The sequence below is a fragment of the Phocoena sinus genome, chromosome 12 (assembly GCF_008692025.1).
Source record: "Phocoena sinus isolate mPhoSin1 chromosome 12, mPhoSin1.pri, whole genome shotgun sequence".
Taxonomy (NCBI): Eukaryota; Metazoa; Chordata; class Mammalia; order Artiodactyla; family Phocoenidae; genus Phocoena; species Phocoena sinus.
Genome location: NC_045774.1, coordinates 80,405,140 through 80,431,123, shown reverse-complemented (window position 1 = coordinate 80,431,123; position 25,984 = coordinate 80,405,140). Strand labels below are relative to the sequence as shown.

General features: G+C 39.3%; 1 protein-coding gene and 1 non-coding gene across 5 annotated transcripts in view; one reads left to right on the top strand and one right to left on the bottom strand.

Annotated features, from left to right (window-relative positions):
* SLC17A5 (solute carrier family 17 member 5) overlaps positions 1–25,984 on the bottom strand; it is a 57,643-nt gene that overhangs the window by 17,697 nt on the left and 13,962 nt on the right. For all 4 annotated transcript variants that reach the window (XM_032651519.1, XM_032651521.1, XM_032651523.1 and 1 more), the window contains exons 3-9: positions 24,310–24,543; positions 21,345–21,432; positions 19,836–19,922; positions 18,291–18,409; positions 7,785–7,943; positions 3,213–3,345; positions 1,210–1,357 (exon numbers count right to left, since the gene is read on the bottom strand). In XM_032651519.1, the coding sequence (XP_032507410.1) occupies positions 1,210–1,357; positions 3,213–3,345; positions 7,785–7,943; positions 18,291–18,409; positions 19,836–19,922; positions 21,345–21,432; positions 24,310–24,543 (968 nt within the window). The remainder of the gene's footprint in view (positions 1–1,209; positions 1,358–3,212; positions 3,346–7,784; positions 7,944–18,290; positions 18,410–19,835; positions 19,923–21,344; positions 21,433–24,309; positions 24,544–25,984) is intronic.
* On the top strand, positions 15,519–15,625 carry LOC116763824. The gene has a single exon (XR_004352639.1). It is a non-coding gene; the product is annotated as a U6 spliceosomal RNA (small nuclear RNA).

The following is a 25,984-nucleotide window of genomic DNA, read 5'->3' as shown; positions in this document are numbered from 1 at the left end:
ATAGCCCTAGAGCTTTTGCTTAGGCTACATTTTGTTTCAAATGGTTTTCTTTCTTTGGTTCCCCACTGTTAAGGGTATGTAGCACTGAAGCTCCTATTTGCTTAGTATGATCAGATAAATCAACCACTCAGCAAGTATGGACTGGGGGTGCCTCTCCTGCAGAAGCTGTGATATGGATATACAGGATGTCTCAGTCTGAGGAAGCTTACATGCAAATTGGGGAGGTAAGAAAGAGAAGAGTCACATTTAGGAATAATTACAAATTAAGGTACGGTATCCAGCATAAAATTGTAAATTGAGAAAAGGAAGAGAAAAAAGCACAATGGCCTGGAAAGCTTAATGAAGAACTGGATATGAACTGGAAAGGATTCAGATGGATGGAGAGGAAATGGCAGTGGACCACAGGCCGAGAATGAGCCCCTGTAGCATTATGGAGTGGCAGATAGGACTCCGCCCAGAGTTAAGCATCTCCGATGCTATGGAGCCTCCTGGACTTCTTATATAAAACGAGAGACTGGATTAGAATGCTTTCAAAGGTCCACTCAAGCTCTGTGAGCATCAGTTGTTGGAGCTTATTTAGAAGTATTTATTGAAGGGATGGGAGACAAGGATTAACAGAAATCAGAAGATTCTGTGGTAGTCTAGGTGGGAAGAACTGGGGGTAGGGGAAAGGTGGGAGGGAGACCACTGGTCTTTTCTCCAAAAATAAATTCATATTCATTATTTAAAAAAAAATTAAGTGCATCAAATCCCTGGGTTAAAATATTTAGCTAATCCCCTCCTCTACCTTGTCAACTGGCACAGGCCCAAAGAATATTTCCAGAGAAATAGCTGTAGAAAGAATTCTGGGATTAAAAGTAAGATTTTAGGGGGAAGTTGTGGCTCTATCATTTACTAGCTGTGTGGTGTCATTCCTAGAGTAGTCAAATGCATAGAGAGAGAAAGTAGTAGAATGGCAGTTGCCAGGGGCTGGGGCGTGAGCGGGGGAATGGAGTTAGTGTTTTAATGGGTCCAGGGTTTCAGTGTGGGAAGATAAAAACGTTCTGGAATGGATCATGGTGATGGTTGCATAATAATGTGAATGGATGTACTTGATGCCACAGAACTATACACTTAAAAATGGCAAATTTTATGTTATATATATTTTACCACACTTAAAGAAAATAGTTTCAAGTCAGTCAGAACGAATCTTTATATATCAGTACTCACGAAGGAGCAATGTCCAGATGGTTGATGCTAAATCCAGAGGAGCAAAAGCCTCCCAGTGTTGTGGATATGGTTAGGAACGCAACGGCCAAAGAATAATCACAACCTATAAATCCAGCGGCTACCAGGAATACTGCAGGTCCAATCATTCCTGGAGTGAAAAAATTATAAAAAGAAAAAAAGGAAGCCCCAGCATTAATATTTGCTTGCATCTGAGATTTGATATTACTGCCATCTACTGTAGAAACAGTATACTGCCTAGAAGACTCAGTTTAAATTAGTTTCATGAAAAAAAAATTTGCTGGAAAACATATAGGATTAATGCAACTATTATAAAACGTAAAAAAAAAAATCTCACTATGCAATGTTATTAAATCTACGTGTGACCAGGACTCAAAGTTCTACAATGTTTAAGAAAAGGACAAGAGAATGACTGAAAAATATGGTTCTAGAGAGAAGCAATAGTTGATACAGAATGTGATTCAAAGTTCACATAACCAAAGAAGACAAACTAAATAATAAACTTTGCTGGATAAAGTCAGAAAAACACTTCATCTAGGTTTTGACAACTGAAAACATATGTGGAGTTCATTACAGGCAGTTAAGCATAAAATACAAGTAATACAGGAAGGGACCTAACGAGCGGGCTGCTGTTTTCTCTCTGTGTCAATAGCAGTGCCATCCAACAACTCTCTGTGATGATGGAAATGTTGTATTTGTATATACTGCAACCAATGAACTTATTTTTAAATTTCAATTACATTTAAACAGCCACATATGGCTAGTGGCTACTGTACTAGACAGAGCAGGTCCACAGAAAGCCAAAAAAGAAAAAATCGAATTAAATCTAAAGGGATTTATTTCACTTGTAGATGTGGAAAAATTTCTCCAGAGTTGAGGTCAGTAAGCAGTGGGACTGGACAGCACATTGTAGCTGCAGGTGCTCAGAAGGTGTTTTCAGAATCACATTGAATAGGGTCCCTTTACAATGTAATTATGGAAGTACAGTCATCAGTGACTTTGAGGGTCTCTACTTACTCGAATAATTATCCTACATGGGTTTTTGTGTTTTTTAAAAAATTTATTTCCTGGCCACGCCACATGGCATGTGGGATCTTAGTTCCCAGACCAGGGATCAAATCCGTGCCCCCTGCAGTGGAAGCCACTGGGCTGCCAGGGAAGTCCCTGTCCTACATAGTTTTAAAATTCACTTTTCTGAAATCAGACTCTGAAACACATGATTATTTAAGCTTCCTTTGAGTAACAGCTTTGATTTATAGCTCCTCATTTGATATAATAATGTGAGTATACATTTTTGATTGAAATTTAAAATAGAAAAGGAATGGAGACTTAAAAATCTTATTTTCATTGCAAACTTAGAGTTGAAAACAAAGTGATTTTTAAAATTCTGGGGAAGATGGACTTCCCTGGTGGCGCAGTGGATAAGAATCTGCCTGCCAAGGCAAGGGACACGGGTCCGGGAAGATCCCACATGCCGCGGAGCAACTAAGCCCATGCGCTACAACTACTGAGCCTGCGCTCTAGAGCCCGTGGGCCACAACTACTGAAGCCCGCGCACCTAGAACCCGTGCTCCGCAACAAGAGAAGCCACCGCAATGAGAAGCCCGCGCACCACAACAAAGAGCAGCCCCCGTTTACTGCAACTAGAGAAAGCCCGCGCGCAGCAACAAAGACCCAACACAGCCAATAATAAATAAATAAAATAAATAAATTAAAAAAAAATTCTGGGGAAGATATTCAGCAAAGCATGCCATTTTTTTATAGTTACAAGAGTATGGTAGATATAATAGGATATTATAAATCTTAATCTTCAAAATGCATCATTCAAAAAGAACCATCTTGTAGAGACATGCACTACACGCATTAAGATATATTTGTTTTAATATGTGAACAAATGACTACTATTATCATTTTTATTTTGCCTTGCCTTGTAAACACAGTAAATAATTGTAAACCAAAACCAAACCTGATTCATTTTTACCTACCTATAAGGCTAAAAACTCTTCGAACACATAGAGTTGAAAAATTCCATTTTGCCCTTAAATTGTCAGCGGCCTGACCAGACAGGATCATACATAACCAACAGCCTAAATAAGGGACTGCAGATAAAAACCCATTCTGGAAGGAATAAGAAGATCCGGAATTAATTATGGAGGGAGGAAGAACCAAAACAACATATACACCCACACACATCCACCACCATATGAAAGCAAAGGAGATACATAGCAGTATTCTGTTAATTTTTATATAATACAGCAAATAAGTCTGATTTTTCTAAGGATTATGGGATTCAGTTCAATGCAGTCCCAGAGAGCCTGTCTCAGAGGGAACCAGAGCTCCCATAGTGCAGTATGCTCAGGGTAATCTTGAATATTATTTTGGGACTTGGGCTGTAGCTTCAGTGAGAGAAGACGTCCTCCTATTAGCCTATGGATTTTCCCCCACGGGACAGTTTTCATTTATTTATTTACTTTAAAAATATTTTTTATTATAAAATAAAATTCAGATAGAGAAAAGCACGTAAGTCAAATGTGTAGCTTAATGAATTATTCTAAAGTGAGCACCGTCTAGGTGCTGCTCGAAACTGTACTGCTCTCTTCCGGCTTCTCGCTTGAGGATCCCCAGACCTGCTCCAACCGCCTCTACTGCATGATCGAGCTGGGCAGGGGCACTGATGAGGATGAAGTGACAGCGCTACCTGCAGACTTTGTTCCCTCCGTAGAGTGTCCCCATGGCTCCCCCAGCGGCAGCCCCAGTGGCCCTGGCCCATCTGGCTCCCTCTGCTGACGTCAGGTGGTTTTATTTTTGTCCTTCTGTCTAAGGCAGGATAGAAGGGCCTCAAGTCCTATCCCTTTCCACATTTGACATGGGGTTTGAAGGTTGTGTATTGTGGTTTTTTTTGTTTATTTTGTTCTGAAATTAAAGTATGCAAAATCAAGATGCAGCTAAAAAAAAAACAAACGTGGGCTTCCCTGGTGGCGCAGTGGTTGAGAGTCCGCCTGCCGATGCAGGGGACACGGGTTCATGCCCCGGTCCGGGAAGATCCCACATGCCGCGGAGCGGCTGGGCCCATAAGCCATGGCCGCTGAGCCTGCGCGTCCGGAACCTGTGCTCCGCAACAGGAGAGGCCACAACGGTGAGAGGCCCGCGTACCACAAAAAAAAAAAAAAAAAAAAAAAAAAAAATAAATGAAGGCAATTAAGTACATATACTAATTACCAGTAAGCTATTGATATTTCATTCTTTCTATAGTTCTCCTGGGAAAATTGCAAATAGAAGCATTAGTGGAATGATCTTTAAATTTGCATGCAATTTGTCACTACAGTAGGAGGCAGGCTCTGTTAACAGAGAGCTTAGGAAAAGCAAGGTTGCTTGCAACAAATCCGTCCCATGCTATTGGTAAAGCCTTATTTCAGTTTAACTTCTGTCAATGCAATTGGTGGATATATTTCAAGTATAATGGATCTCTTCTTTCAAAAGTAACTAGAGGAGTTCTTCACAGCTTAGCTGTTTGGGTGACGTTTAAGGTTCGGTCCATGTGGCCAATGTTTTCAGCATGCCTTGGAAGTGAGGTGACGGAACAGTTCACTTTAACACTGTTGACAGCTCTAAGTCCTTGTGACCAATGCAGTTGTGCAGTCAGCCTTGCAATCATCACATTCACCACCCAGGCTTCTGCTTTACTTCCAGGGCTTCCACTCTGTGGCTGAGTAACAGTCCACTGTGGAATATACCATATTTTGTTTATCTATTCACTAGCTGATACATATTTGGGTTGTTTCCACATTTTCATCATTACGAATAATGTTATGAACTTTTGTGTACATGTACCTGTACATGTTTTCGTGTGCACAGATGTTTTCAGTTCTCTTGGGTATAGACCCAGGAATGGAATTTCTGGGTCATAACAATAACTTTATGTTTAACTTTTTGAGGAATTGTCAAACTGTTTTCCATAATGGCGACACCACTTCACATCCCCACCAGCAATGTATGAGGGTTCCGTTTCCTCTACATCCTCACCAACACTTGTTATTTTTTGGTTTTCTGATTCTAATAGGTGTGAAGTGGTATTTCATTATGGTTTTGTGTTCCATTTCTGTATATATATATTTATTTTGGCAAACCAATTTTATTTAATTTATTTTTTAGCATCTTTATTGGAGTATAATTGCTTTACAATGGTGTGTTAGTTTCTACTGTATAACAAAGTGAATCAGCTATGTAGATACATATATCCCCATATCCCCTCCCTCTTGCGTCTCCCTCCCACCCTCCCGATCCCACCCATCTAGTTGGTCACAAAGCACCGAGCTGATCTCCCTGTGCTATGCAGCTGCTTCCCACTAGCTATCTATTTTACATTTGCTAGTGTATATACCAGCATAGTCAATGCTACTCTCTCACTTCGTCCTCCCAGCTTACCTTTCCTCCTCCCTGTGTCCTCAACACCATTCTCTACGTCTGCGTCTTTATTCCTGTACTTCCCCTAGGTTCATCAGAACCTTTTTTTTTTTTAGATTCCATATATATGTGTTAGCACACGGTATTTGTTTCTCTCTTTCTGACGTACTTCACTCTGTATGACAGACACTAGGTCCATCCACCTCACTACAAATAACTCAGTTTTGTTTCTTTTTATGGCTGAGTAATATTCCATTGTATATATGTGCCACATCTTCTTTATCCATGCATCTGTCGATGGACACTTAGGTTGCTTCCATGTCCTGGCTGTTGTAAACAGTGCTGCAATGAACTGGTACATGACTCTTTTGGAATTATGGTTTTCTCTGGTATATGCCCAGTAGTGGGATTGCTGGGTCATATGGTAATTCCATTTTTAGTTTTTAAGGAACCTCCATACTGTTCTCCATAGTAGCTGTATCAATTTACATTCCCACCAACAGTGCAAGAGGGTTCCCTTTTCTCCACACCCTCTCCAGCATTTATTGTTTGTAGATTTTTGGATGATGGCCATTCTGACCGGTGTGAGGTGGTACCTCACTGTAGTTTTGATTTGCATTTCTCTAATGATTAGTGACGTTGAGCATGCTTTCATGTGTTTGTTGGCAATCCGTATATTTTCTTTGGAGAACTGTCTATTTAGGTCTTCTGCCCATTTTTGGATTGGGTTGCTTATCTTTTTAAAAAAATTAATTAATTAATTTATTAGCTTTGGCTGTGTTGGGTCTTTGTTGCTGTGCGCAGGCTTTCTCTAGCTGTGGCAAGCGGGGGCTACTCTTTGCTGTGGAGCACGGGCTCTAGGCACACGGGCTTCAGTAGTTGTGGCATGCGGGCTCAGTAGTTTTGGCTTGCGGGCTCTAGCATGCAGACTCAGTAGTTGTGGTGCACAGGCTTAGTTGTTCCGTGGCACGTGGGATCTTTCCGGACCAGGGCTCAAACCTGTGTCCCCTGCATTAGCAGGAAGATTCTTAACCACTACGCCACCAGGGAAGACCCTTGCTTGTTTTTTTGATATTGAGCTGCATGAGCTGCCTGTATATTTTGGAGATTAATCCTTTGTCAGTTGCTTCGTTTGCAAATATTTTCTCCCATTCTGAGGGTTGTCTTTTCATCCTGTTTATGGTTTCCTTTGCTGTGCAAACCACTGAGTAATGATGTTGAGCATCATTACCTGGGCTTATTGGTCACTTGCATATCTTTGGAGAAATGTCTATTCAAATCCTTTGCCCATTTAAAAAATTGGGTTATTCTTCTATTATTGAGTTATATAAATTCTTTATATATTTATCAGATATATGATTTGCAAATATTTTCTCCCATTCAGTGGGTTTTTATTCTTGATAGTGTCCTTTGAGGCACAGAAGTTTTCAATTTGATGAAGCCCAATTTATCTATATTTTCCTTTGGTCATTGTGTGCTTTTGGTGTCATATGTAAGAAACTGTTGCCCAGCCCAAAGTCACAAAGATGGACACTTCTAAGAGTTTTATCATTTTAGCTGCTAACATTCACATCTTTGATTTATCCTTCATTTTGAAGGCAAAAACACGACCAAAGTTACTTACAAACTGTGCCTCTTTCTCTTTATGTTTTTCTTCAATCTCTTTAAAGACAAAATCCGTCAACATAGAGATAATAGGAATTGCCTCAGTTTGATGAGTTCAGAAGGAACTGGCGGTTTTAGTGAGGGGTCTGTCTTACACAGCTTTGCAACTACAGCTCTGCCAACACCTGGATAACACTGCAGAGCGGTTTCTGTACAAGAACCTTGTGTCTCCCAACACCCCTCTTGGCTCCCAGCAGAGTCGGGCTACCATCCCAAGGGAATATGGTACCACCTGCATTTATCATCTGAGATCCTGGCATGTTCCTGGGGACTAGTAAGACCTTCACAGTTAAAGGGGATACCAGCCAAGATACTCTGAATCAAGAGTTAACACACACAGAGGAAAGGAACAAGCAAGGCTAAAAAGAGCAGTCCCTAGAATTTAGTATATCAGAGTAAAATGGAAGATGCAAAATAACTGAGTCTCACATAGATAAAAACAAATTCTGTATACTCTCTATAAGAAGAAGATACTTATGTTTTCTTACCTCTTGAATATTGAACCTTAGGACCTCCTTCATATAAGTAGGCAATAAGGTCAATAAAGTATAAAAAGTCCAGTTGTAAGAAAAATGTGCAACTACAATAGCCCAAAGTGCTAGTGATTTCAGCATAGGTACCCATGGCACTGACTTCTGTGAGGAGAGCTGAAAAAGAAAAGAAAAAAACAAAAAACAGGCATAATTAGGTTAAGCTACTGCTATGTTCATGCTATGTTTAGATCTGTATCGGATCAGCTAAAATTCCGTCTAGAATACGTTATCAACCTTGATTACTAAATCCCAGATTTTTAAACAACTCTTTTAAAATATTAAACAGCAATAGAAACTCCATGATTCAGATCTGGAGAAAAAACAGAAATGTCATCTTAGAGCTAAAATGTCAAACTAAATACTCCTTATGAATGTCAGCAGTCACCTGCAATATTACTTTCTCCACCTAAAAAACAGAGGACAGTTTAATAATCAAATTCAGAGGCTGACATAAGGGCAAAGGAAAGAGACTGGAAGTCCTACTAGAATTCATATTTCATTCTCCAATCTTTATTCATTTACAATGATCTATAAGAACTGTGCAATAGAAGGTTTTTTATGTAGCCATCTGGAGTAACGGTCTTCAAAGCAGGATGCAAGCGCCCCAGCGGTAGCAAGATAATCCCCCATGGTGTGGAGAGACGTAACAGATCTTCTATCTATACTCACCCTTATTGTACAAAGAGAAATTAAGCTCTATTAATATTTAACAAATAGGTTGGCCCTGGAATATGTCAGACCATCACATGTTGTATGATCTCCCCAATTTAAAGGGGTTAATGGCATCCTTACTTGTTGGTCTGCCCTCGGTGTCATATTACAGCATGTTACAGTTTACACCTGCCTTTTAAAATGGATTTATGAATTTTATTAGCCAGTTTTAATTAAAACAAATCTACAAAATCAACAATGTCTTCAAAAGATTCTTAAGGAGAAAGTAAATAGAAGTCTAATAATGTAAGCACGAGTGAACACCAAGAAAACAGTAAAATTGACACTTTTCCTCTTGAGTCCTTTGTCAGCTACCTCACCAAGCGAAATAATGGCAGGCTCATCAAATACACCGTATTGGGACTTCCCTGGCGGTGCAGTGATTAAGAATCTGCCTGCCAGTGCAGGGGACATGGGTTCAAGCCCTGGCCTGGGAAGATCCCACATGCCACGGAGCAACTAAGCCCGTGTGCCACAACTACTGAGCCTGTGCGTCTGGAGCCTGCGCTCCGCAACAAGAGAAGCCACCGCAATGAGAAGCCTGCGCACCACAACAAAGAGTAGCCCCCGCTCGCCGCAACTAGAGAAAGCCTGTGCTCAGCAACAAAGACCCAATGCAGCCAATAAATAAATAAATAAATTTATTAAAAAAAATACACCGTATTCAAACACACTGCTCCCATTAAACAACATATCATTACTAATTTTAAGTGATAAAAAGGTTTCTCCTATTAAAATTCAAAACTGATGTACATACTGTTTATTTCACCTTACTCACCCTTTAAAGAGCTTATCTTTATTTAATTTTTATAACATCCATACGTACAGCAGTGCATGTAGATAACTGTAAAAACATGCATATATTCAGGTTGTTAAGCCCCTGTCCCCATTGCTTTATTGATGCATGATTAAGTAAAGCCTGAAGACCACTGGCCTGGGAAATCAGTTCCTTACATTTCCTATATCCTGAGGCTCTGCTGTGTCTTCCTCAAAAGCTAGAGCAATCCATGTTTCTACCTCCAGGGTTCACTATTATTTCAAAAAGAGGAAGAACCAGTATTAACCTTCTTGTGGTCTTTTTCTAGGGACTTTTGTTGTGACTTGGTAGATATGCTCTTGTGTTCTGCACTATGTCAAAGATGTAGGGGATGCGGGAGCAGACAAGGAGAGGGGACATTTATTCTTACATAGCAGTGGTTCTCGATTCCAGCTACGCTTCAGAATCACCTTTGACACTTCAAAATTACAGATGGCTGTGTTCTACCCCACACCTGCTGAATCAAAGCCAAAGCCAAACTTCTGAGTGGAGGGCCAAGGCATATATTTTATTTATTTATTTATTATTTATTTATCTATGAATAAGGGATTCATTTTTCTTTTATTTATTTATTTGTTGCTTATTTAGTTTTGGCTGCACTGGGCTTTCGTTGCTGCGCGCGGGCTTCTCATTGCGGTGGCTTGTCTTGCGGAGCACGGGCTCTAGGCGTGGAGGCTTCAGTAGTTGTGGCTCGTGGGCTCTAGAGCAAGGCATGTATTTTAAAAAGCTTCCCTGGTGATTCTACACAGCAGATTCTAATGCTGCACATTAGAATCACCGGGGGAGCTTAAAACACTCCAGGGCCAAAATTACACCGAGACCAATTAAATCAGGTTGGGAGGTGTGTAGGAGGTAGGTGGCTGTATTTTTTAAAGATCCCCAGGTGATTTCGAAGTGTAGCAAACTTTGGGATCCTCTGCTGTAGTAATTAAAGAATTCTGCAACCTCCCCCCTGCCCTCTGCCGCCCCTTGCTTGAAAATCTTAGGACAAAGAGGGAGGAAAAAACCAGTCTAGAGATTTTAGAGTTTAAAGGAATTTGGAATATAGCTCTTTTTACATGGCTGTGAAACTCACAAAGGAAACGAAATCACACTTCTGTGTTGAAAGATACGAGCTTAAATGTATCTGATCTCTGAAAACTAAATATATTCTGAATAATGTATTCCCCCCTCCTGGAAATATAAACTTTAATGTGAAATATGTAATAATTTTAAGACTCATGCTGCATGTATTTACACTTACTGATGGTGATGTTTTAGAAGCTCTGATCATAGTTTTTGTAGCTCTTCACCAGTATTTAGGCGTAATCTTGCTTGTACAAATGAAGCAAAACTGAAGCAAACTGAGCCATACTGGAATATTTTTGCAGTATATCAATTGAATTTTTGATAATCTGATGTTTCTGGAGAATCACTCAACCATAACCAGCTATATGTGGAGAGTGACGTCAGCAAGATGGCCAAATAATATGTCCCCTACTGGTATCCATTGTCCTCTACCCTCAGCAACAATTTGGTATCCATCCACGGGCAAAAGTGCCTTTCTGGGGGCAGAGGGATCTAGAAACATGTCAAGGGACCTGGCAGGAGTCACGCATGCCTGTGTGTTATGTAAAAGACATACAGATCTTGCTCCCAGCTGTGAACCCTGAAGTAGCCTGTGAACCAGCTCTAGCCCCTCTTGGCTGGGAGCAAATTTTCTTTAGATATTAGAGTAAGGGAATTTCTGAAGGAACAATCAATGAGGTCTTGGATCTGGTATAGAGAATGTATCATTAAATTAGCAATAATAGCCCATACAGCTTTTTTTTCATACAAGTTGAAGCAAGAAAGGACAAAACAAAAATGTATTTGTTGTCAGATGAGCAAATTCTTCTAGACTATAAAGGAAGGGTAAGGATATTCAACAACATTTGAGTATCTTCTATATGCAACTTCACAAAAAAAATGTCTTCCTGTCAAATGCAAATAAAAGCAAATTGGTTTAGAAAAAGCTGCATGCAATACATGTTCTTAAGTTAGGTCAACTAAATATTCAAGCCAGAGCCCTCATTTGCTTAAGGCTGCAAAATTGTACACTCTTTCTAAAAGGTATAAAAGAGAAGCAAAACAGTTATAAAACATGCTGTTCTCAAGACTTAAGTAAAGGGACTTCCCTGGTGGTCCAGTGTCTAAGACTCCATGCTCCCAATGCAGGGGGCCTGCATTTGATCCCTGGTCAGGGAACTAGGTCCCACATGCCGCAACTAAGAGTCCACATGCTGCAATTAAAGAACCTGCATGCTGCAGTGAAGACTGAAGATCCTGCGTGCTGCAACTAAGACCCGGCATGGCCAAACAAATAAATAAATATTTTTAAAAAAAGACTTAAGAAAAGAAAAAAACCAAAAGCAGATCTACTCCCACATGCCACAACTAAGAGTCCACATGCTGCAACTAAAGAACCTGCATGCTGCAATGAAGATCGAAGATCCTGCATGCTGCAACTAAGACCCGGCTCAGCCAAATAAATAAATGTTTTTAAAAAAAGACTTAAGAAAAGAAAAAAAACAATACGAGATCTCTTGAGAAAAGAAAACTTCAATGGGTAAAGTGGTAATGTCTTAAAAATTTTTTTAAAAAGAGACCTTCATATAATGTGTTCTGGGATTAGAAGAATTAATATTGTTAAAATGACCATACTACCCAAGGCAATCTACAGATTCAATGCACTCCCTATCAGAATACCAATGGCTTTTTTGCACAGAACCAGAACAAATAATTTTAAAATTTGTATGGAAACGTAAAAGACCTCAAATATCCAAAACAATCTTGAGAAAGAAGAACAGAGCTGGAGGAATGTGCTCCTGACTTCAGACTATATTATAAAGCTATAGTAATCAAAACAGTATGGTACTGGCACAAAAACAGACACATAGATTAATGGAACTGATAGAAAGCCCAGAAATAAATCCAGGCACTTATGGTCAATTAATCTATAACAATGGGGGCAAGAATATACAATGGAGAAAAGACAGTCTCTTCAATAAGTGGTGCTGGGAAAACCAGACAGCTACATGTAAAAGAAAAAACTATAACATTCTATAACACCAAACACAAAAATAATAACTAAAAATGGATTAAAGACCTAAACATAAGACTGGATACCATAAAATTCCTAGAGGAAAACATAGGCAGAACACCCTCTGACATAAATTGTAGCAATATTTTCTTAGATCTGTTTTCTAAAGCCAAGTAAATAAAAGCAAAAATAAACAAATGGGACCTAATGAAACTTAAACGCTTTTGCACAGCAAAGGAAACCATCAACAAAACGAAAAGACAACCTACTGAATGAGAGAATATATTTGCAAATGATATGACTGATAAGGGGTTAATATCCAACGTATATACACAGCTCATACAACTCAACATCAAAAAAACAAACAATCCAATAAAAAATGGAAAGAAGACCTAAATAGACACTTCTTCAAATAAGACATACAGATGGCCAAGAGGCACATGAAAAGATGTTTGACATTGCTAAATATTAGAGAAATGCAAATCAAAACTACAATGAGAGGACTTCCCTGGTGGTCCAACAGGTAAGACTCCATGCTCCCAATGCAGGGGGCCTGGGTTTGATCCCTGGTCAGGGAACTAGATCTCACATACCGCAACTAAGAGTCTGCATGCCACAACTAAAAGATCCTATATGTCGCAGCTAAATATTCTGCATGCTGCAACTAAAAAAAAAAAAAAAAAGATCCTGCATGCTGCAACTAAAGATCCTTCATGCCACAACTAAAGATGCTGCACACTGCAATGAAGATCCTGCATGAAGATCCTGCGTGCAGCAACGAAGACCTCACGTGCTGCAACTAAGATCCAGTGCAGCCAAATAAATAATAAATATTAAAAAAAACTACAATGAGATACACCTCACACCAGTCAAAATGGCTATCATCAAAAAATCCACAAGCAATAAATGCTGGAGAAGGTGTGGAGAGATGAGAACCCTCTTGCACTATTGTTGGGAATGTAAATTGGTGCAGCCACTATGGAGAACAGTATGGAGGTTCCTTAAAAAACTAAAAATAGAGCTACCATGTGACTCTGCAATCCCACTCCTGGGCATATATCTGGAGAAAAACATGGTCCGAAAGGATACATGCACCCCAGTGCTCATTGCAGCACTGTTTACAATAGCCAAGACATGGAAGCAACCTAAATGTCCATCGACAGAGGAATGGATAAAGAAGATATGGTATACATACACAATGGAATACTACTCAGCTGTAAAAAAGAATGAGATTTTGCCATTTGTAGCACCATGGATGGACTTGGAGGGCATTATGCTAAGTGAAATAAGTCAGACAGAGGAAGACAAATACTGTATGATATCATTTACTTGTGGAATCTAAAAAAACCCCAACAAACTAGTGAAGATAACAAAAAAGAAGCAGACTCACAGATATAGAGAAAAAACTAATGGTTATCAGTGGGGAGAGGGAAGGGGGGGGGCATCATAAGGGTAGGGGATAAAGAGGTACAAACTATTAGGTATAAAATAAGTTACAAGGATATATTGTACAACATGGGGAATATAGCCAATGTTTTATAATAACTATAAATGGGGCATAACCTTTAAAAATTGTGAATCATTATATTGTATACCTGTAACTTACATAATACTATACATCAACTATACTTCAATTTAAAAAAAAAAAGAGAGAGAGGCATTGCTTTGGGGAAAATCCCCGGTGTTCTCCTTACTCATTGCAAGTAATAATAAATCCTTCCTTCTACATCTGAAAAAAAAAAAAAGGGACATCTTCAACACAGAGCAGTAGTTGATGATCTTAAAGCACTCACTAGTTACTTACTATAGGCAGTCTATCCATGAGCTAGTCATGAGCTGGCCTTCTGAGTTTACCTGCAGAGTGCCCTGAAGATTTTATTCCTCTTGTAACATTTCTGAATCAAAATTAGAACTATACATGCTGTCATAAATGTAGAATCTACTTATTGCAAGAATGAAATCACATTTCTGCCTATAAGTACAGGCTTTTCTTAGCTGGATAACTGAGAGAGCATTATAACTGGAGGCCCTGCTTGTCTGGCTCAGACCTTCTCTCCACACAGCTGTTAGCGTAAGCTTTATAAAACTCAAGCTTCACTCTGTCACCTCAAGCTTACAAACAGTTCATGGCATGCCTAAAGGATAAAGTCTAAGCTCTTCAGCGGGGTGTACTGGACGCTCCACGATCAGGCTTCTGTCCACGCCCTACAATCTCCTGCCACTATCTGCCTTTGCCTTTTACCTGCGGCAATACCTGACTCTGGCACTGTCCTGGCAGGTGTCACTCTCTCTCCTCTGTCTCAGCTTATGCCACACCCTTGGCCTGGGATGCCCGCACATCTCTCACTCTCCCAATCTGCCTGGTTAACTCCAACTTCTCTTTCAAGACTGTTCAGATACAGCCTTTACCTGAGCTGGCCTGCTTCTAACAGCTGGGCCACAGTGTGCTCCACTGACTGTGAACAAAGTCACTCTATAAGAATGATGGGGCTTCCCTGGTGGCGCAGTGGTTGGCAGTCCACCTGCCGATGCAGGGCACACGGGTTCGTGCCCCGGTCTGGGAGGATCCCACGTGCCGCGGAGCGGCTGGGCCCGTGAGCCATGGCCGCTGAGCCTGCGCGTCCGGAGCCTGTGCTGCGCAACGGGAGAGGCCACAACGGAGAGAGGCCCGCCTACCGCAAAAAAAAAAAAAAAAAAGAATGATGGAATGAGACAAATAGGCCACTCCTTAATCACCTCTGAGCACAGACAAAAACAAAATCTATGGGGACTTCCCTGGCGTTCCAGTGGTTAAGACTCTGGGCTCCCAATGCAGGTGGCATAGTTTCGATCCCTAGTCAGGGAACTAAGATCCCGCATGCCGCTCAGTGTGGTCAAAAAAAAAAAAAAAACACCCCCCCAAAACAAAACAACAACAACAACAAAACAAGAAGGTATGAACCACACAAAGGCGCAAAACCTTCCTCTCCCGGCTAATGTGAGTGACTACTGCTTCCTAACACAAGTCTAAGCTATAACAAGCTGCCCTCTACTCTCTCGCTGGGATGCCCTGTGGTTCCTCATGGTGTGCTTTCTTCACTGAAGCAAAACAAGAAACGCCGTGTTCACACTGGCAGCACATGTACTAAAACTGGAACAATACAGAGAAGATTAGCATGGCCCCTGCACAGGGATGACACGCAAATTCATGAAGCATTCCACACTTAAAAAGAAAAAAAAAAAGGAAGAAAGAAAGAAACCCCTTTGTTCAACTACAGGTATGTTGCTGACAGTCTTTGGCCAGAGACCATCAACACCAGAGCTTTTCCGATCTGTTCCTAGGCTGGCTGAAGACCCCTGCCTTCTCTGTATCAAAGATGTACTGTGTAACCTGTAACACAGCACTGTTCAGCCTGTATTATATTGAAATTCTGTTCATCCATGTCTGTCTCCCTCTGGAGATCACAGGTCCCACAGGAACCATGTCTTGTTCATTCCCTCTCTTTGATTAATTTTTTAGTCCTCAGTACCTGACAAAGAACCTAGGACACAGTAAGCTTTCAAAAAATGTTTAAGGAATGAATGAAGTACAGCAGATGCCGAACATTTCTTGGATCCAAGATTTAAAAGTGGAGCTTCATGTAACACAGTATTTTATGACATTTTCAACGACAATGTCATCTGGTTTAAGAATGCAGTTTGGAGTTCTATGAAACCTAATTCCCCTAATTCCTCTTGCTTCTGAATATTCCAATTTCTGAAGCATATGGAAAAACAGATTAACCTTAGGTTTGGATAATGGACAGATTTAGGCACATATTAAACTAGCTTTAAAAAAATCTAAATAAACTAAAAGGTTTCATAAGTCCATAAAAAGAATAATAAAAATGAAGTTTTAGAAGAAGCAAATTGTTAATCATCAATGCTGAGAAAATGTGAGAAAACATATCAAGTTTCTAAAAAAACTGAAGTATAGTTGACTTACAATATTATATTAGTTTCAGGTGTACAAAAGAGTAATTCAGTATTTTTATAGCTTATGCTCTATACAAAGTTATTATAAAATGTTGACTACATTCCTGTGCTGTACATTACATCCTTGTAACTTATTTATTTTACCTGATAGTTTGTACCACTTAATCCCCTTCACCTATCTTGCCTCTGCTCTGACCCCTCTCCCTCTGATAACCACTAGTTTGTTCTCTGTATCTATGAGCCTGTTTCTGTTTAATATTTGTTCATTTGTTTTATTTTTTAGATTCCACATATAAATGAAAAGACATAGTATTTGTCTTTCTCTGTCTGACTTATTTCACTAAGCATAATACCCTCCAGGTCCATCCATGTTGCTGCAAATGGCAAAATTTTATTCTTTTTTATGGCCAAGTAATATTCCATTGTATATATAAGATATATCAAGTTTTACGTGGCAAGACCCATTTACAATGCATTTAAGTCTTTTAATCTGTTCCTTAGTGAGAAAAAGTGGGTGATTCATTTGATTAACATCTCAGAGAACACTGAGATCTCAAAGTAACTTCCTTTATTACATTGGTGATTTCTTCCAGATTTTTGTCAACCTTTGGCAAAGACCAAGCGATGCCGTATTTCTTAAAATTCAGCAGTTTATAGAGACCTTTGTAGCAAATTGTAAAACTTAAAAAGAAATGCAGGACTTCCCTCGTGGCACAGTGGTTAAGAATCTGCCTGCCAATGCAGGGGACATGGGTTTGAGCCCTGGTCCGGGAAGATCCCACATGCCGTGGAGCAACTAAGCCCGTGAGCCACAACTACAGAGCCTGTGTGCCTAGAGCCCGTGCTCTGCAGCAAGAGAAGCCACCATAATGAGAAGCCTGCGCACCACAACAAAGAGCAGCCCCTGCTCGCTGCAACTAGAGAAAGCCTGTGAGCAGCAACAAAGACCCAGAGCAGCCAAAAAAAAAAAAGAAACGTGAGTGAGTAAATGTTTAATTACTGCCTGGTTTACTATATATAAACATTGAAAATATCAGTAATAATAACTTAGTGGGCAAGAAAAGTCTTACACGAAATATTTTATGTTCTTAAACCAATAAAGTGACTATGAAGCCATTAACAATGCTAAAGAAAAGACTGTATATATTTTAATTTTCCTAACGTTTTCATGTTCTTCTTTTATTCCCACCAAAAGGCAAATATTTTGTCTCCATGGCTTGAGAATTTATGATAAATTATGTATTAAATTATGATACATAATTTATCATAAATTAAATTATGACAGACTATTAAATTATGATAGACTTTTATTTGTCTATCAGACTTTTATCAGATAAAGTCTATCAGACTTTTATCTGACTTGCTATTGTGCTCAATTACGTGAAACAAATCTTACTTTAGTTAAGTATAAATTTTTCCTGAAGGGCTACCCTAGAGGAGCAGACAGGTGTATATCATATTATATTATTATATATCACAATAAATGTGCTGTCCTTGTTAAATCACACTCGTTTAAAATACAGATAAAAACACACTAGTTTTCTAACAACTAACATTTAGGGTATAGCTATAAGATTCCTTTTGTAAATAACACATCTTATTTTCTACTAATTAAGAAGACAGAGGAGACTCACTTGACAATCATTACTCTAGAAGGTTTAAAATGACTTAGAAAAGTAATTTTTCATAGATTTAAACTAGATTTAAATAAATTTCTAGATTTTAAATTTCATAGATTTAAACTAGAAAGAATTGACATTTCTTGGACAAAACAGTACTTTGTACCTTTATTTAATTTGCCTGCTCTATTTTGCCTAGAGTGTGCACAACAGAAATGTCTATTAAAAAAACTGGTACCTTAATTCTGAAGAAAAAAAAAGGTTCTGAAATTATTTTTAAAATGTGCCAAAGTCCTTACCTGATTTCTTAATGATGAAAGAATGTATTCCTTTTCATAGGGGGAGATTGTCTTGTGAGTTTCTGGTGTATCACTAACTAACCAGATCCATAAAATAAACCAAATGATTCCAACTATACCTTAAAATAGAAAAATAAGAGGTAAATGAAACTAGTATGCACCAACAGCAATTTTTCTGTCTTGAAAAAATTATGTAATTATAAACTTAATGAAAAATTGGTTTCAGCTTTGTTTTCAAGTTCTTCTCATAATTCTTTAATGGGATAACTGCTATTTGTATTATCTCCTATAAATTTTTAAGAGGAAAAACTTAAAAAAAATTTCAGTATAACTGACGTATAACATTACATTAGTTTCAAGCGTACAACACAATGATTTGATATTTATATACACTGCGAAATAATTACCACAATATATCTGGCTACCATCTATCACCATACAAAATTACAAACATTTTTTTTTCTTGTGATGAGAACTTTTAGGATTTATTCTCTTGGCAACTTTCAAGTATGTACCACAGGGACTTCCCTGGCGGTGCCATGGTTAAGAATCCGCCTGCCAATACAGGGGACACGGGTTTGATCCCTGGTCTGGGAAGATCCCACATGCCGTGGAGCAACTAAGCCCGTGTGCCACAACTACTGAGCCTGCGCTCTAGAGCCCACGAGCCACAACTACTGAGCCCGCATGCCACAACTACTGAAACCTGTGCGCCTAGAGCCCGTGCTCCACAACAAGAGAAGCCACCGCAAGGAGAAGCCCGTGCACCGCAACGAAGAGTAGCCCTCATTCGCCGCAACAAGAGAAAGCCCACTACAGCAACGAAAACCCAATGCAGCCAAAAAAAACAAAGAAAAAAGTATGTACCACAATATCACTGTGCTGTACATTACATCCCCATGACTTATTTATTTTGTAATGGGAAGTTTGCACCTGAAGAGAACAACTTTTAACCACATGACTCTGCCTATCAGGGCCTACCAGACAAACCTTTTAAAAAATAAAAGTTTACAATCTATTATTTCCACAGGTATCTGCTTTTGTTTATTGATTTTTGTTTTGATTGCAGATATATTTCCTGCATAAATGTTTACACGGCAATCTAATTTATTAAATATGTGTATCGTCCTGCTATTGAGATTGAGAAATGAAAGGCCCTGGGACTAAACAAAGAAACAAAAAAGATTAAAACTGCCAAGTGAGAGCATCCTACTTTGTTTGAGAAGAAATATTTTCAAAATATACATCTTTTATAATAAACAACATAGCAGTTTTTATAGTAAGTATAGCATTTAAGTCCTGGATTCAACAGCAGTTTCTATTGAACAAATATTCCAGAATTAACATCAGGTCACAACTCAGCTGGATCATCTTAACCACATAAACTTGAAAAACAGGTTGTCAGTAAATGTTTCAGAGCTTTGTGGCCTAGGAGATGGGTACTTCAGTGAATTGGAATATACATATTTTAACCAATTATTAGATCACTATTACGTTTTGGATCTATCACATTATAATTTAGGTTACATTTTTGAATAAACTTACCAAAGAGGTAGAAGACGTAAGTCCAATTCATATAGAAGCAAACTATACCAGAAAGAGGAAGAGAAACTACTGTCCCAAGCTGTGCTCCTAGAATAACAACAAAGACTTTGTAAACTTTGGAGAAAAATGAACAAAGAGGGGACACAGGTCTACAGCCTAAAGAAGACGGATAACAGACAATAGAGAAAAGAAAGAGTGATTCAAATCCTATAGGAGTTGAGTTAGTCACATGTAAATATAAACAACCCATTCTCTTAAGGGATCATTTACTAGAAAACCCACAATATGTAAAATGTATACATTAATATGTAGTTATATTAGTTACAATTATGTAGCTACTGATGAATTAGAAGGCATCAGTCAATAGAAGACCTATTATAATATGAGCTAGTAAATGCCACATTACTAGTAAATGTGTTAGAAAGCCAAGTGTTTGGGGAAAGGCTCAAAGATGGTCTCTAAACATAGCCTACTGCAGCACACCTGGAGAAAAAAGAACAAAGCTTTTGGTAATCTAATTTGCCCCAAATATATTACACACAATTGTTTCGGATAAATAAGTGATAAAATTCATTTTAACCACCAAACAGAAGACATCTTAGAAGGTACAGTGGGAGCTAAAATAATCAGACATTGTTTCTGGTCTCAAATTTTAGTCTTATATAGGAAGTAAATATAAACAAGTAATTATTACATGTTAGACAGTGTTGAGTGTCACAGAGCAATATGGAAGTTCAAATGTAGGACAGATTACCTCTGACCTCTAGAGATCAGGAAAAGATGTAAGAAGCAGCAGTGGGACTTTGAAAAGATGGGCAAGATCTGGTCCCATAAGAAAGAAGATATAGAGGCAGGTGTAACAGGGTGAGCAAATGAATGGAAGTAGGAAAGCAGAAAGTGGGTTTGGGAACTTCAATTGGGTGAAGGCAAGGAATAGGAAGGCTAGAAAACCGGGTTGAATAGTTACTGAATATCTGCTCCATGCCAGGCACTATGTGTCAAAAAAATAAATAAAAAGTTTTCATTCAGTGTGTGAGCTGGAAAAATTATAATTCACATATAAAGCTCATGCTATCTTACCTACAGACCAAACGATAGCAAATAAATGCATAGAAAACAAGGTGTCTGAAAGGAGGGGTTGAAAGTCATGACCAGCTTATCAGATGATCAAATCAAATCACAATTTAAGGACAAAAGTGTTCAATTTTCCAGCTTTTTTTTTTTTTGGCTTTGTTTTGTTGAAGCATTCTCTATATCAACATCTGAAAAGGCAACATGTTTTGAAATAAATGATGGCAGACGGAGAAAATGACAGTAGTCAATGAAGCCACTTTGCTATATGCTGGTGAGCCAAAGAAGAACATTAAGAATAAAGTTATACCCCTGCAATTTAAGTTTTCCCCAAAGAAAGCACCTGACATTGCATGATTCTGCTTTGCGCCCTTCCCCCAAGGTTGATATACAGATAACACATTGTAGCGAAAACCTTCACAAGAACAGTTATCTCACCTGCATATGAAATGCTGAGAAGCTTGCTTCTTTCAAGAGGAGGAGCCCACGAAGACCACATGGCATGCATGGCGGGAAATGTGACACCCTGGGAAGGGAAAAAGATATTTCTGAGGAAATACAAGGTAGTTTTGTTCATGTTTTAAATTCAGTTGAGTATTTTGTTGCAAGAGAAGTTTCTGGATAAGACTCACGCTAGAATCAGGTTTCATGGAGTGAGATGTCTTTACAGTGCTGAGTGCAAATACCTCATAATGAGTGCAAATACCTCATAATGAAGTACTTTCAAAATCTGAACAAAGACTTGTGGACTCTGTCAACTGATTTGAGGACTGCAAGGCAAGGGTTACAAAAACTGTAAAAGAATGTACTGAATGAGGATATAAAGGTACCCTCCCACGGTGAATTTCACTCATTTACTTTATTATTATTATTTTTTAAAAATTTATTTATTTATTTATTTTTGGCTGTGTTGGATCTTCATTGCTGTGCGAGGGCTTTCTCTAGTTGTGACCAGCCGGGGCTACTCTTTCGTTGTGGTGCACAGGCTTCTTATTGCGTGGCTTCTCTTGTTGCGGAGCTCGGACTCTAGGCGCGCGGGCTTCAGTAGTTGTGGCACGCAGGCCCAGTAGTTGTGGCTTGTGGGCTCTAGAGCACAGGCTGTAGAGCGCAGGCTCATTAGTTGTGGCACACAGGCTTAGCTGCTCCGCAGCATGTGGGATCTTCCCAGATGGGGGCTTGAACCCGTGTCCCCTGCATTGACAGGTGGATTCTTAACCACTGTGCCACCAGGGAAACCCTCATTTACTTTATTTATGGTCTGAATGCAATGGGAATGTTATCAATATGTAACTTTTAAAAATACTGAGCTAATACTGTGGGATACTAGAAGAAAATTCAGATTCACCTTACTCAACAGGAAAAATGGTCCTACCAAAAAATGGTACTACCAAAAAACACTCAATTAGAGTGTTTACCGGTATTTTTTTCTTTTCTGGTGATAATTAGCCTAGTAAATGCCAATTAGGGGAGGGGCAAGATAGGAGTGGGGGATTAAGAGCTGCAAACTACTATGTATAAAATAAATAAGCTATAATGATATATTATACAGCACAGGGAATATAACCAATGTTTTATAATAACTATAAATGGAGTATAATACATAAAAATTTTGAATTGTTATACACCTGAAATTTATATAATATTGGACATCTACTATACCTCAATTTTAAAAAATACTAATTACTGGTAATGGAGAAGCAACAAGACAGTGAAGGCAGGGAGGCTCACAGAGGCTTGGGAGAGGAGGAGATGCTACAAGGGAACAGGAAGGAATAGATTCTGGTAGATTTGCAGCAGTCAATTCACAGCTCTCCTTGGCCATTCACTAGCTCTGTAGCCTCAGAAAGATCAGTTAACCTCTTAGAACTTCAGTTTATCTGTAAAACATATATTTTACTTAGATGAGGAGAAAAGGAACCTGTTAGTAGGGGGGTAATTTTATTTTGTAGTCAAGGAGGGTTTAGTTTTTTACTTAGATAAGGAGAAAAGGAACCTGTTAGTGGGGGGGGGGTAATTTTATTTTGTAGTCAAGAAGGGTTTATTTGGTACACCCCTATTCGATAAGGACAAAATAAGAACGTCCAGATGAGTGACCAAAGCTTAAATTTAGAAAGCACTTGGCAATTTCCAAAGTTTTCTAGCAGTTATTATCACATCTGAGCTGTGACTGAGGATGGGGCAGGTATTTAATATATTTGATTTATATTATATATTGTATTTGTATGATATTTATATTAAAACCTATGGTTCCACCGTTAGATACAGTGGAGTTATTATTCAAACTCTGATTTTACTACTCCAGTCAGTGTTTTTCCTACATAGCATGATACAAAATAACCTTTAAGCTGTATGCTAAACCCAGAGGCCACTATCTTGCTTGGTTAAAGAAATGTTAAGAGAGAGCGAAATAAACCTATGCCTTGAGAAGTTCAAAGTTAGAAATGAAACAAGATCATTATTTAAGGTGGAGGTACACATGACGAAATGCAAAAGAGAAGTGGAAAGGAAAAAAAATAAGAAATTAAAATTTTAAAATAATTAAAAATGATCGAAATCTTAGGAGGAGAGGAAAAGAAAGATAAAAATTAATAATAACAATTTTAAAAGCAGCAGAGAGGCCAGAAGAATCACAGGACTAAAAAAAAGGTAGCTACATAAAACGATAAATTATTTGTCTCTAAGTTAGAGGACCAGAAGAAAGAACAAATGATAGAGAAGAAGTTCTATGAAAAACAACAAATTTAAAGGAAAACAAGGCAATTTGATAGTCTATTGGGTAAAAAATGTTTTAGACCTGGGCAATCAATGATGGAGCAGAGGTAAACAGTGGCAAAAGTTCAAGAAGTAGGGTGGTCTGTCCTCATGGTTTTAATAGTGGTTTCTTATCTCCTCAGTAGGAGGGAGTAGGGGAAGCTATGAAGTATTCCCCTAGAAAATGTTTTCTCTAGTCTTTGAGTAAAGCTTCTAATTTTGGAGTGCCACCACTCAAGACCTCACTGACCACAAGTGAAATCTACTCATGTTATTTCATAGTCAATCAGTTTCTAACTAAAAAATAAACCCCTATTATCTTCCAGTGTCATTTTTTCTGGTTCATATTCATATCAAAGAATGATATCTTTTATTTTTATTTTTTTTTGCGGTACGCGGGCCTCTCACTGTTGTGGCCTCTCCCATTGCAGAGCACAGGCTCTGGACGCGCAGGCTCAGCGGCCATGGCTCACGGGCCCAGCCGCTCCACAGCATGTGGGATCTTCCCGGACTGGGGCAAGAACCCGTGTCCCCTGGATCGGCAGGCGGACCCTCAACCACTGCGCCACCAGGGAAGCCCAAGAATGATATCTTTAAGGAGACAAGAAAGTGATATAGGGTAAGAAGAATAACAAAAGAGAAAAAAAATTACCTCTCCTAGTCCTTCTAGGGCCCTGAGTGCAATGATGGCTCCAACTCCGAAATCTGCAGCGAGGGGTGTGAACAGGGTGAAGACAGAGGTGCCAAGGACCCCAAATCCCAGCAGCAGTTTCCCCCCACTTCTGCTGGCAACATATCCTGCAGGAATCTGCGTGATGATGTAGCCATAAAAAAAAGACCCGAGAATCCATCCTTGAGTTTCTGCATCCCATCGGTACTTTTTACCCTGTAAAGAGTAGGAGGAAAAAAAACAGCCTTTTAAGACCTTGATGAAATGGCTCCTTTCTCTTACTGGCATGTGAGTACGTATAAATGTAATTTTGAACCACTGTTTTTGTTTGTTTGTTTTTTTGGCCGTGAGGCTTGTGGGATCTTAGTTCCCCGACCAGGGGTTGAACATTGGCCACAGCAGTGAAAGCGCCGAGTCCTACCCACTGGACTGCCAGGAAACTCCCCAGAACCATTGTTTTAGACTGAAGAACATGCAGACTTTCTACTGGGTAGGTGAGTCACCGTGATACAGACATGCAGATTCTAGAAGTGAATCGAAAATCATTGAAAGTCATAATGTTCAGGAAGGCTTGCTGTCTTATGAAACTAGACTATGGGATGAACTGTAGGTATTTTGTAATGACCATGACAAAGAAGGCTCAAAAAAGGTACAGGTTTAATCCAGAAAGCTACGAACAGGATACTGCAGTGGCCAGGCTAGGCTTTGGAGCCCGTCCTGGGTTCAAGCCCAGCTCTGTTACTTACTGGATTTGTGATCTGGGAAGAGTAAATGAAAAAGGCCCATAAAATAAGGCCTGACACACACTAAATATTCACTTAATGTTGGCTACTAGTATGCAAAAATATAGATAATTAAGAGGCCATTAATTAATAGACCATTTCAGACCAAGCACTTCAACAAGAACATAGAGCGATACAAAAGAGCAGGAATTTAAACCAAGCCAGAAACTTCACGTGAGGAGGAAATGTCTTTTAATCAGTAGCAGTACACAGTAGGGTGAAAATGAAGATCTGGTTACTGAGTATCTGACATCTTCAGCACACATAGCACTTACCCACGTGCTAAGAACCATTCAGGATTTCTTTTTACTGTCGATGTAGGGCAAATAAGTAGGTGGATCATGAAAAGTACTTATCAAAAGTAAAGACACAAAGCAAAGCCCTAATTATCCTTGTTTCGAGTACCAATCTACAGCTTCTCTGTAGAATTCCAGGGCTTCATGAAGCGTCCAGCAATTACAGGTTGAGGTGGGGAAAGTGGGTGATGTGTACCCAAATACATATTCGGCAACATTATTGAAGTCCAATGTAAAGATTTTTGATAAGTCATTATTTTGTACATGTGCTTGTTTGGGCAGAAACCCTCTTCCCTGTTGGAGTGATCTTGTCTGTAAATGGCAGGAGAGACTCACCTACATGGGATTTGGCTCCTTTGTGAGCACTGAAGATGCATGAAAATACACTTATAAAAAAGGACAGGGGCTTCCCTGGTGGCGCAGTAGTTGGGAGTCCGCCTGCCGATGCGGGGGACGCGGGTTTGTGCCCCGGTCTGGGAGGATCCCACGTGCCGCGGAGCGGCTGGGCCCGTGAGCCATGGCCGCTGAGCCTGCGTGTCCGGAGCCTGTGCTCCGCAACGGGAGAGGCCACAAGAGTGA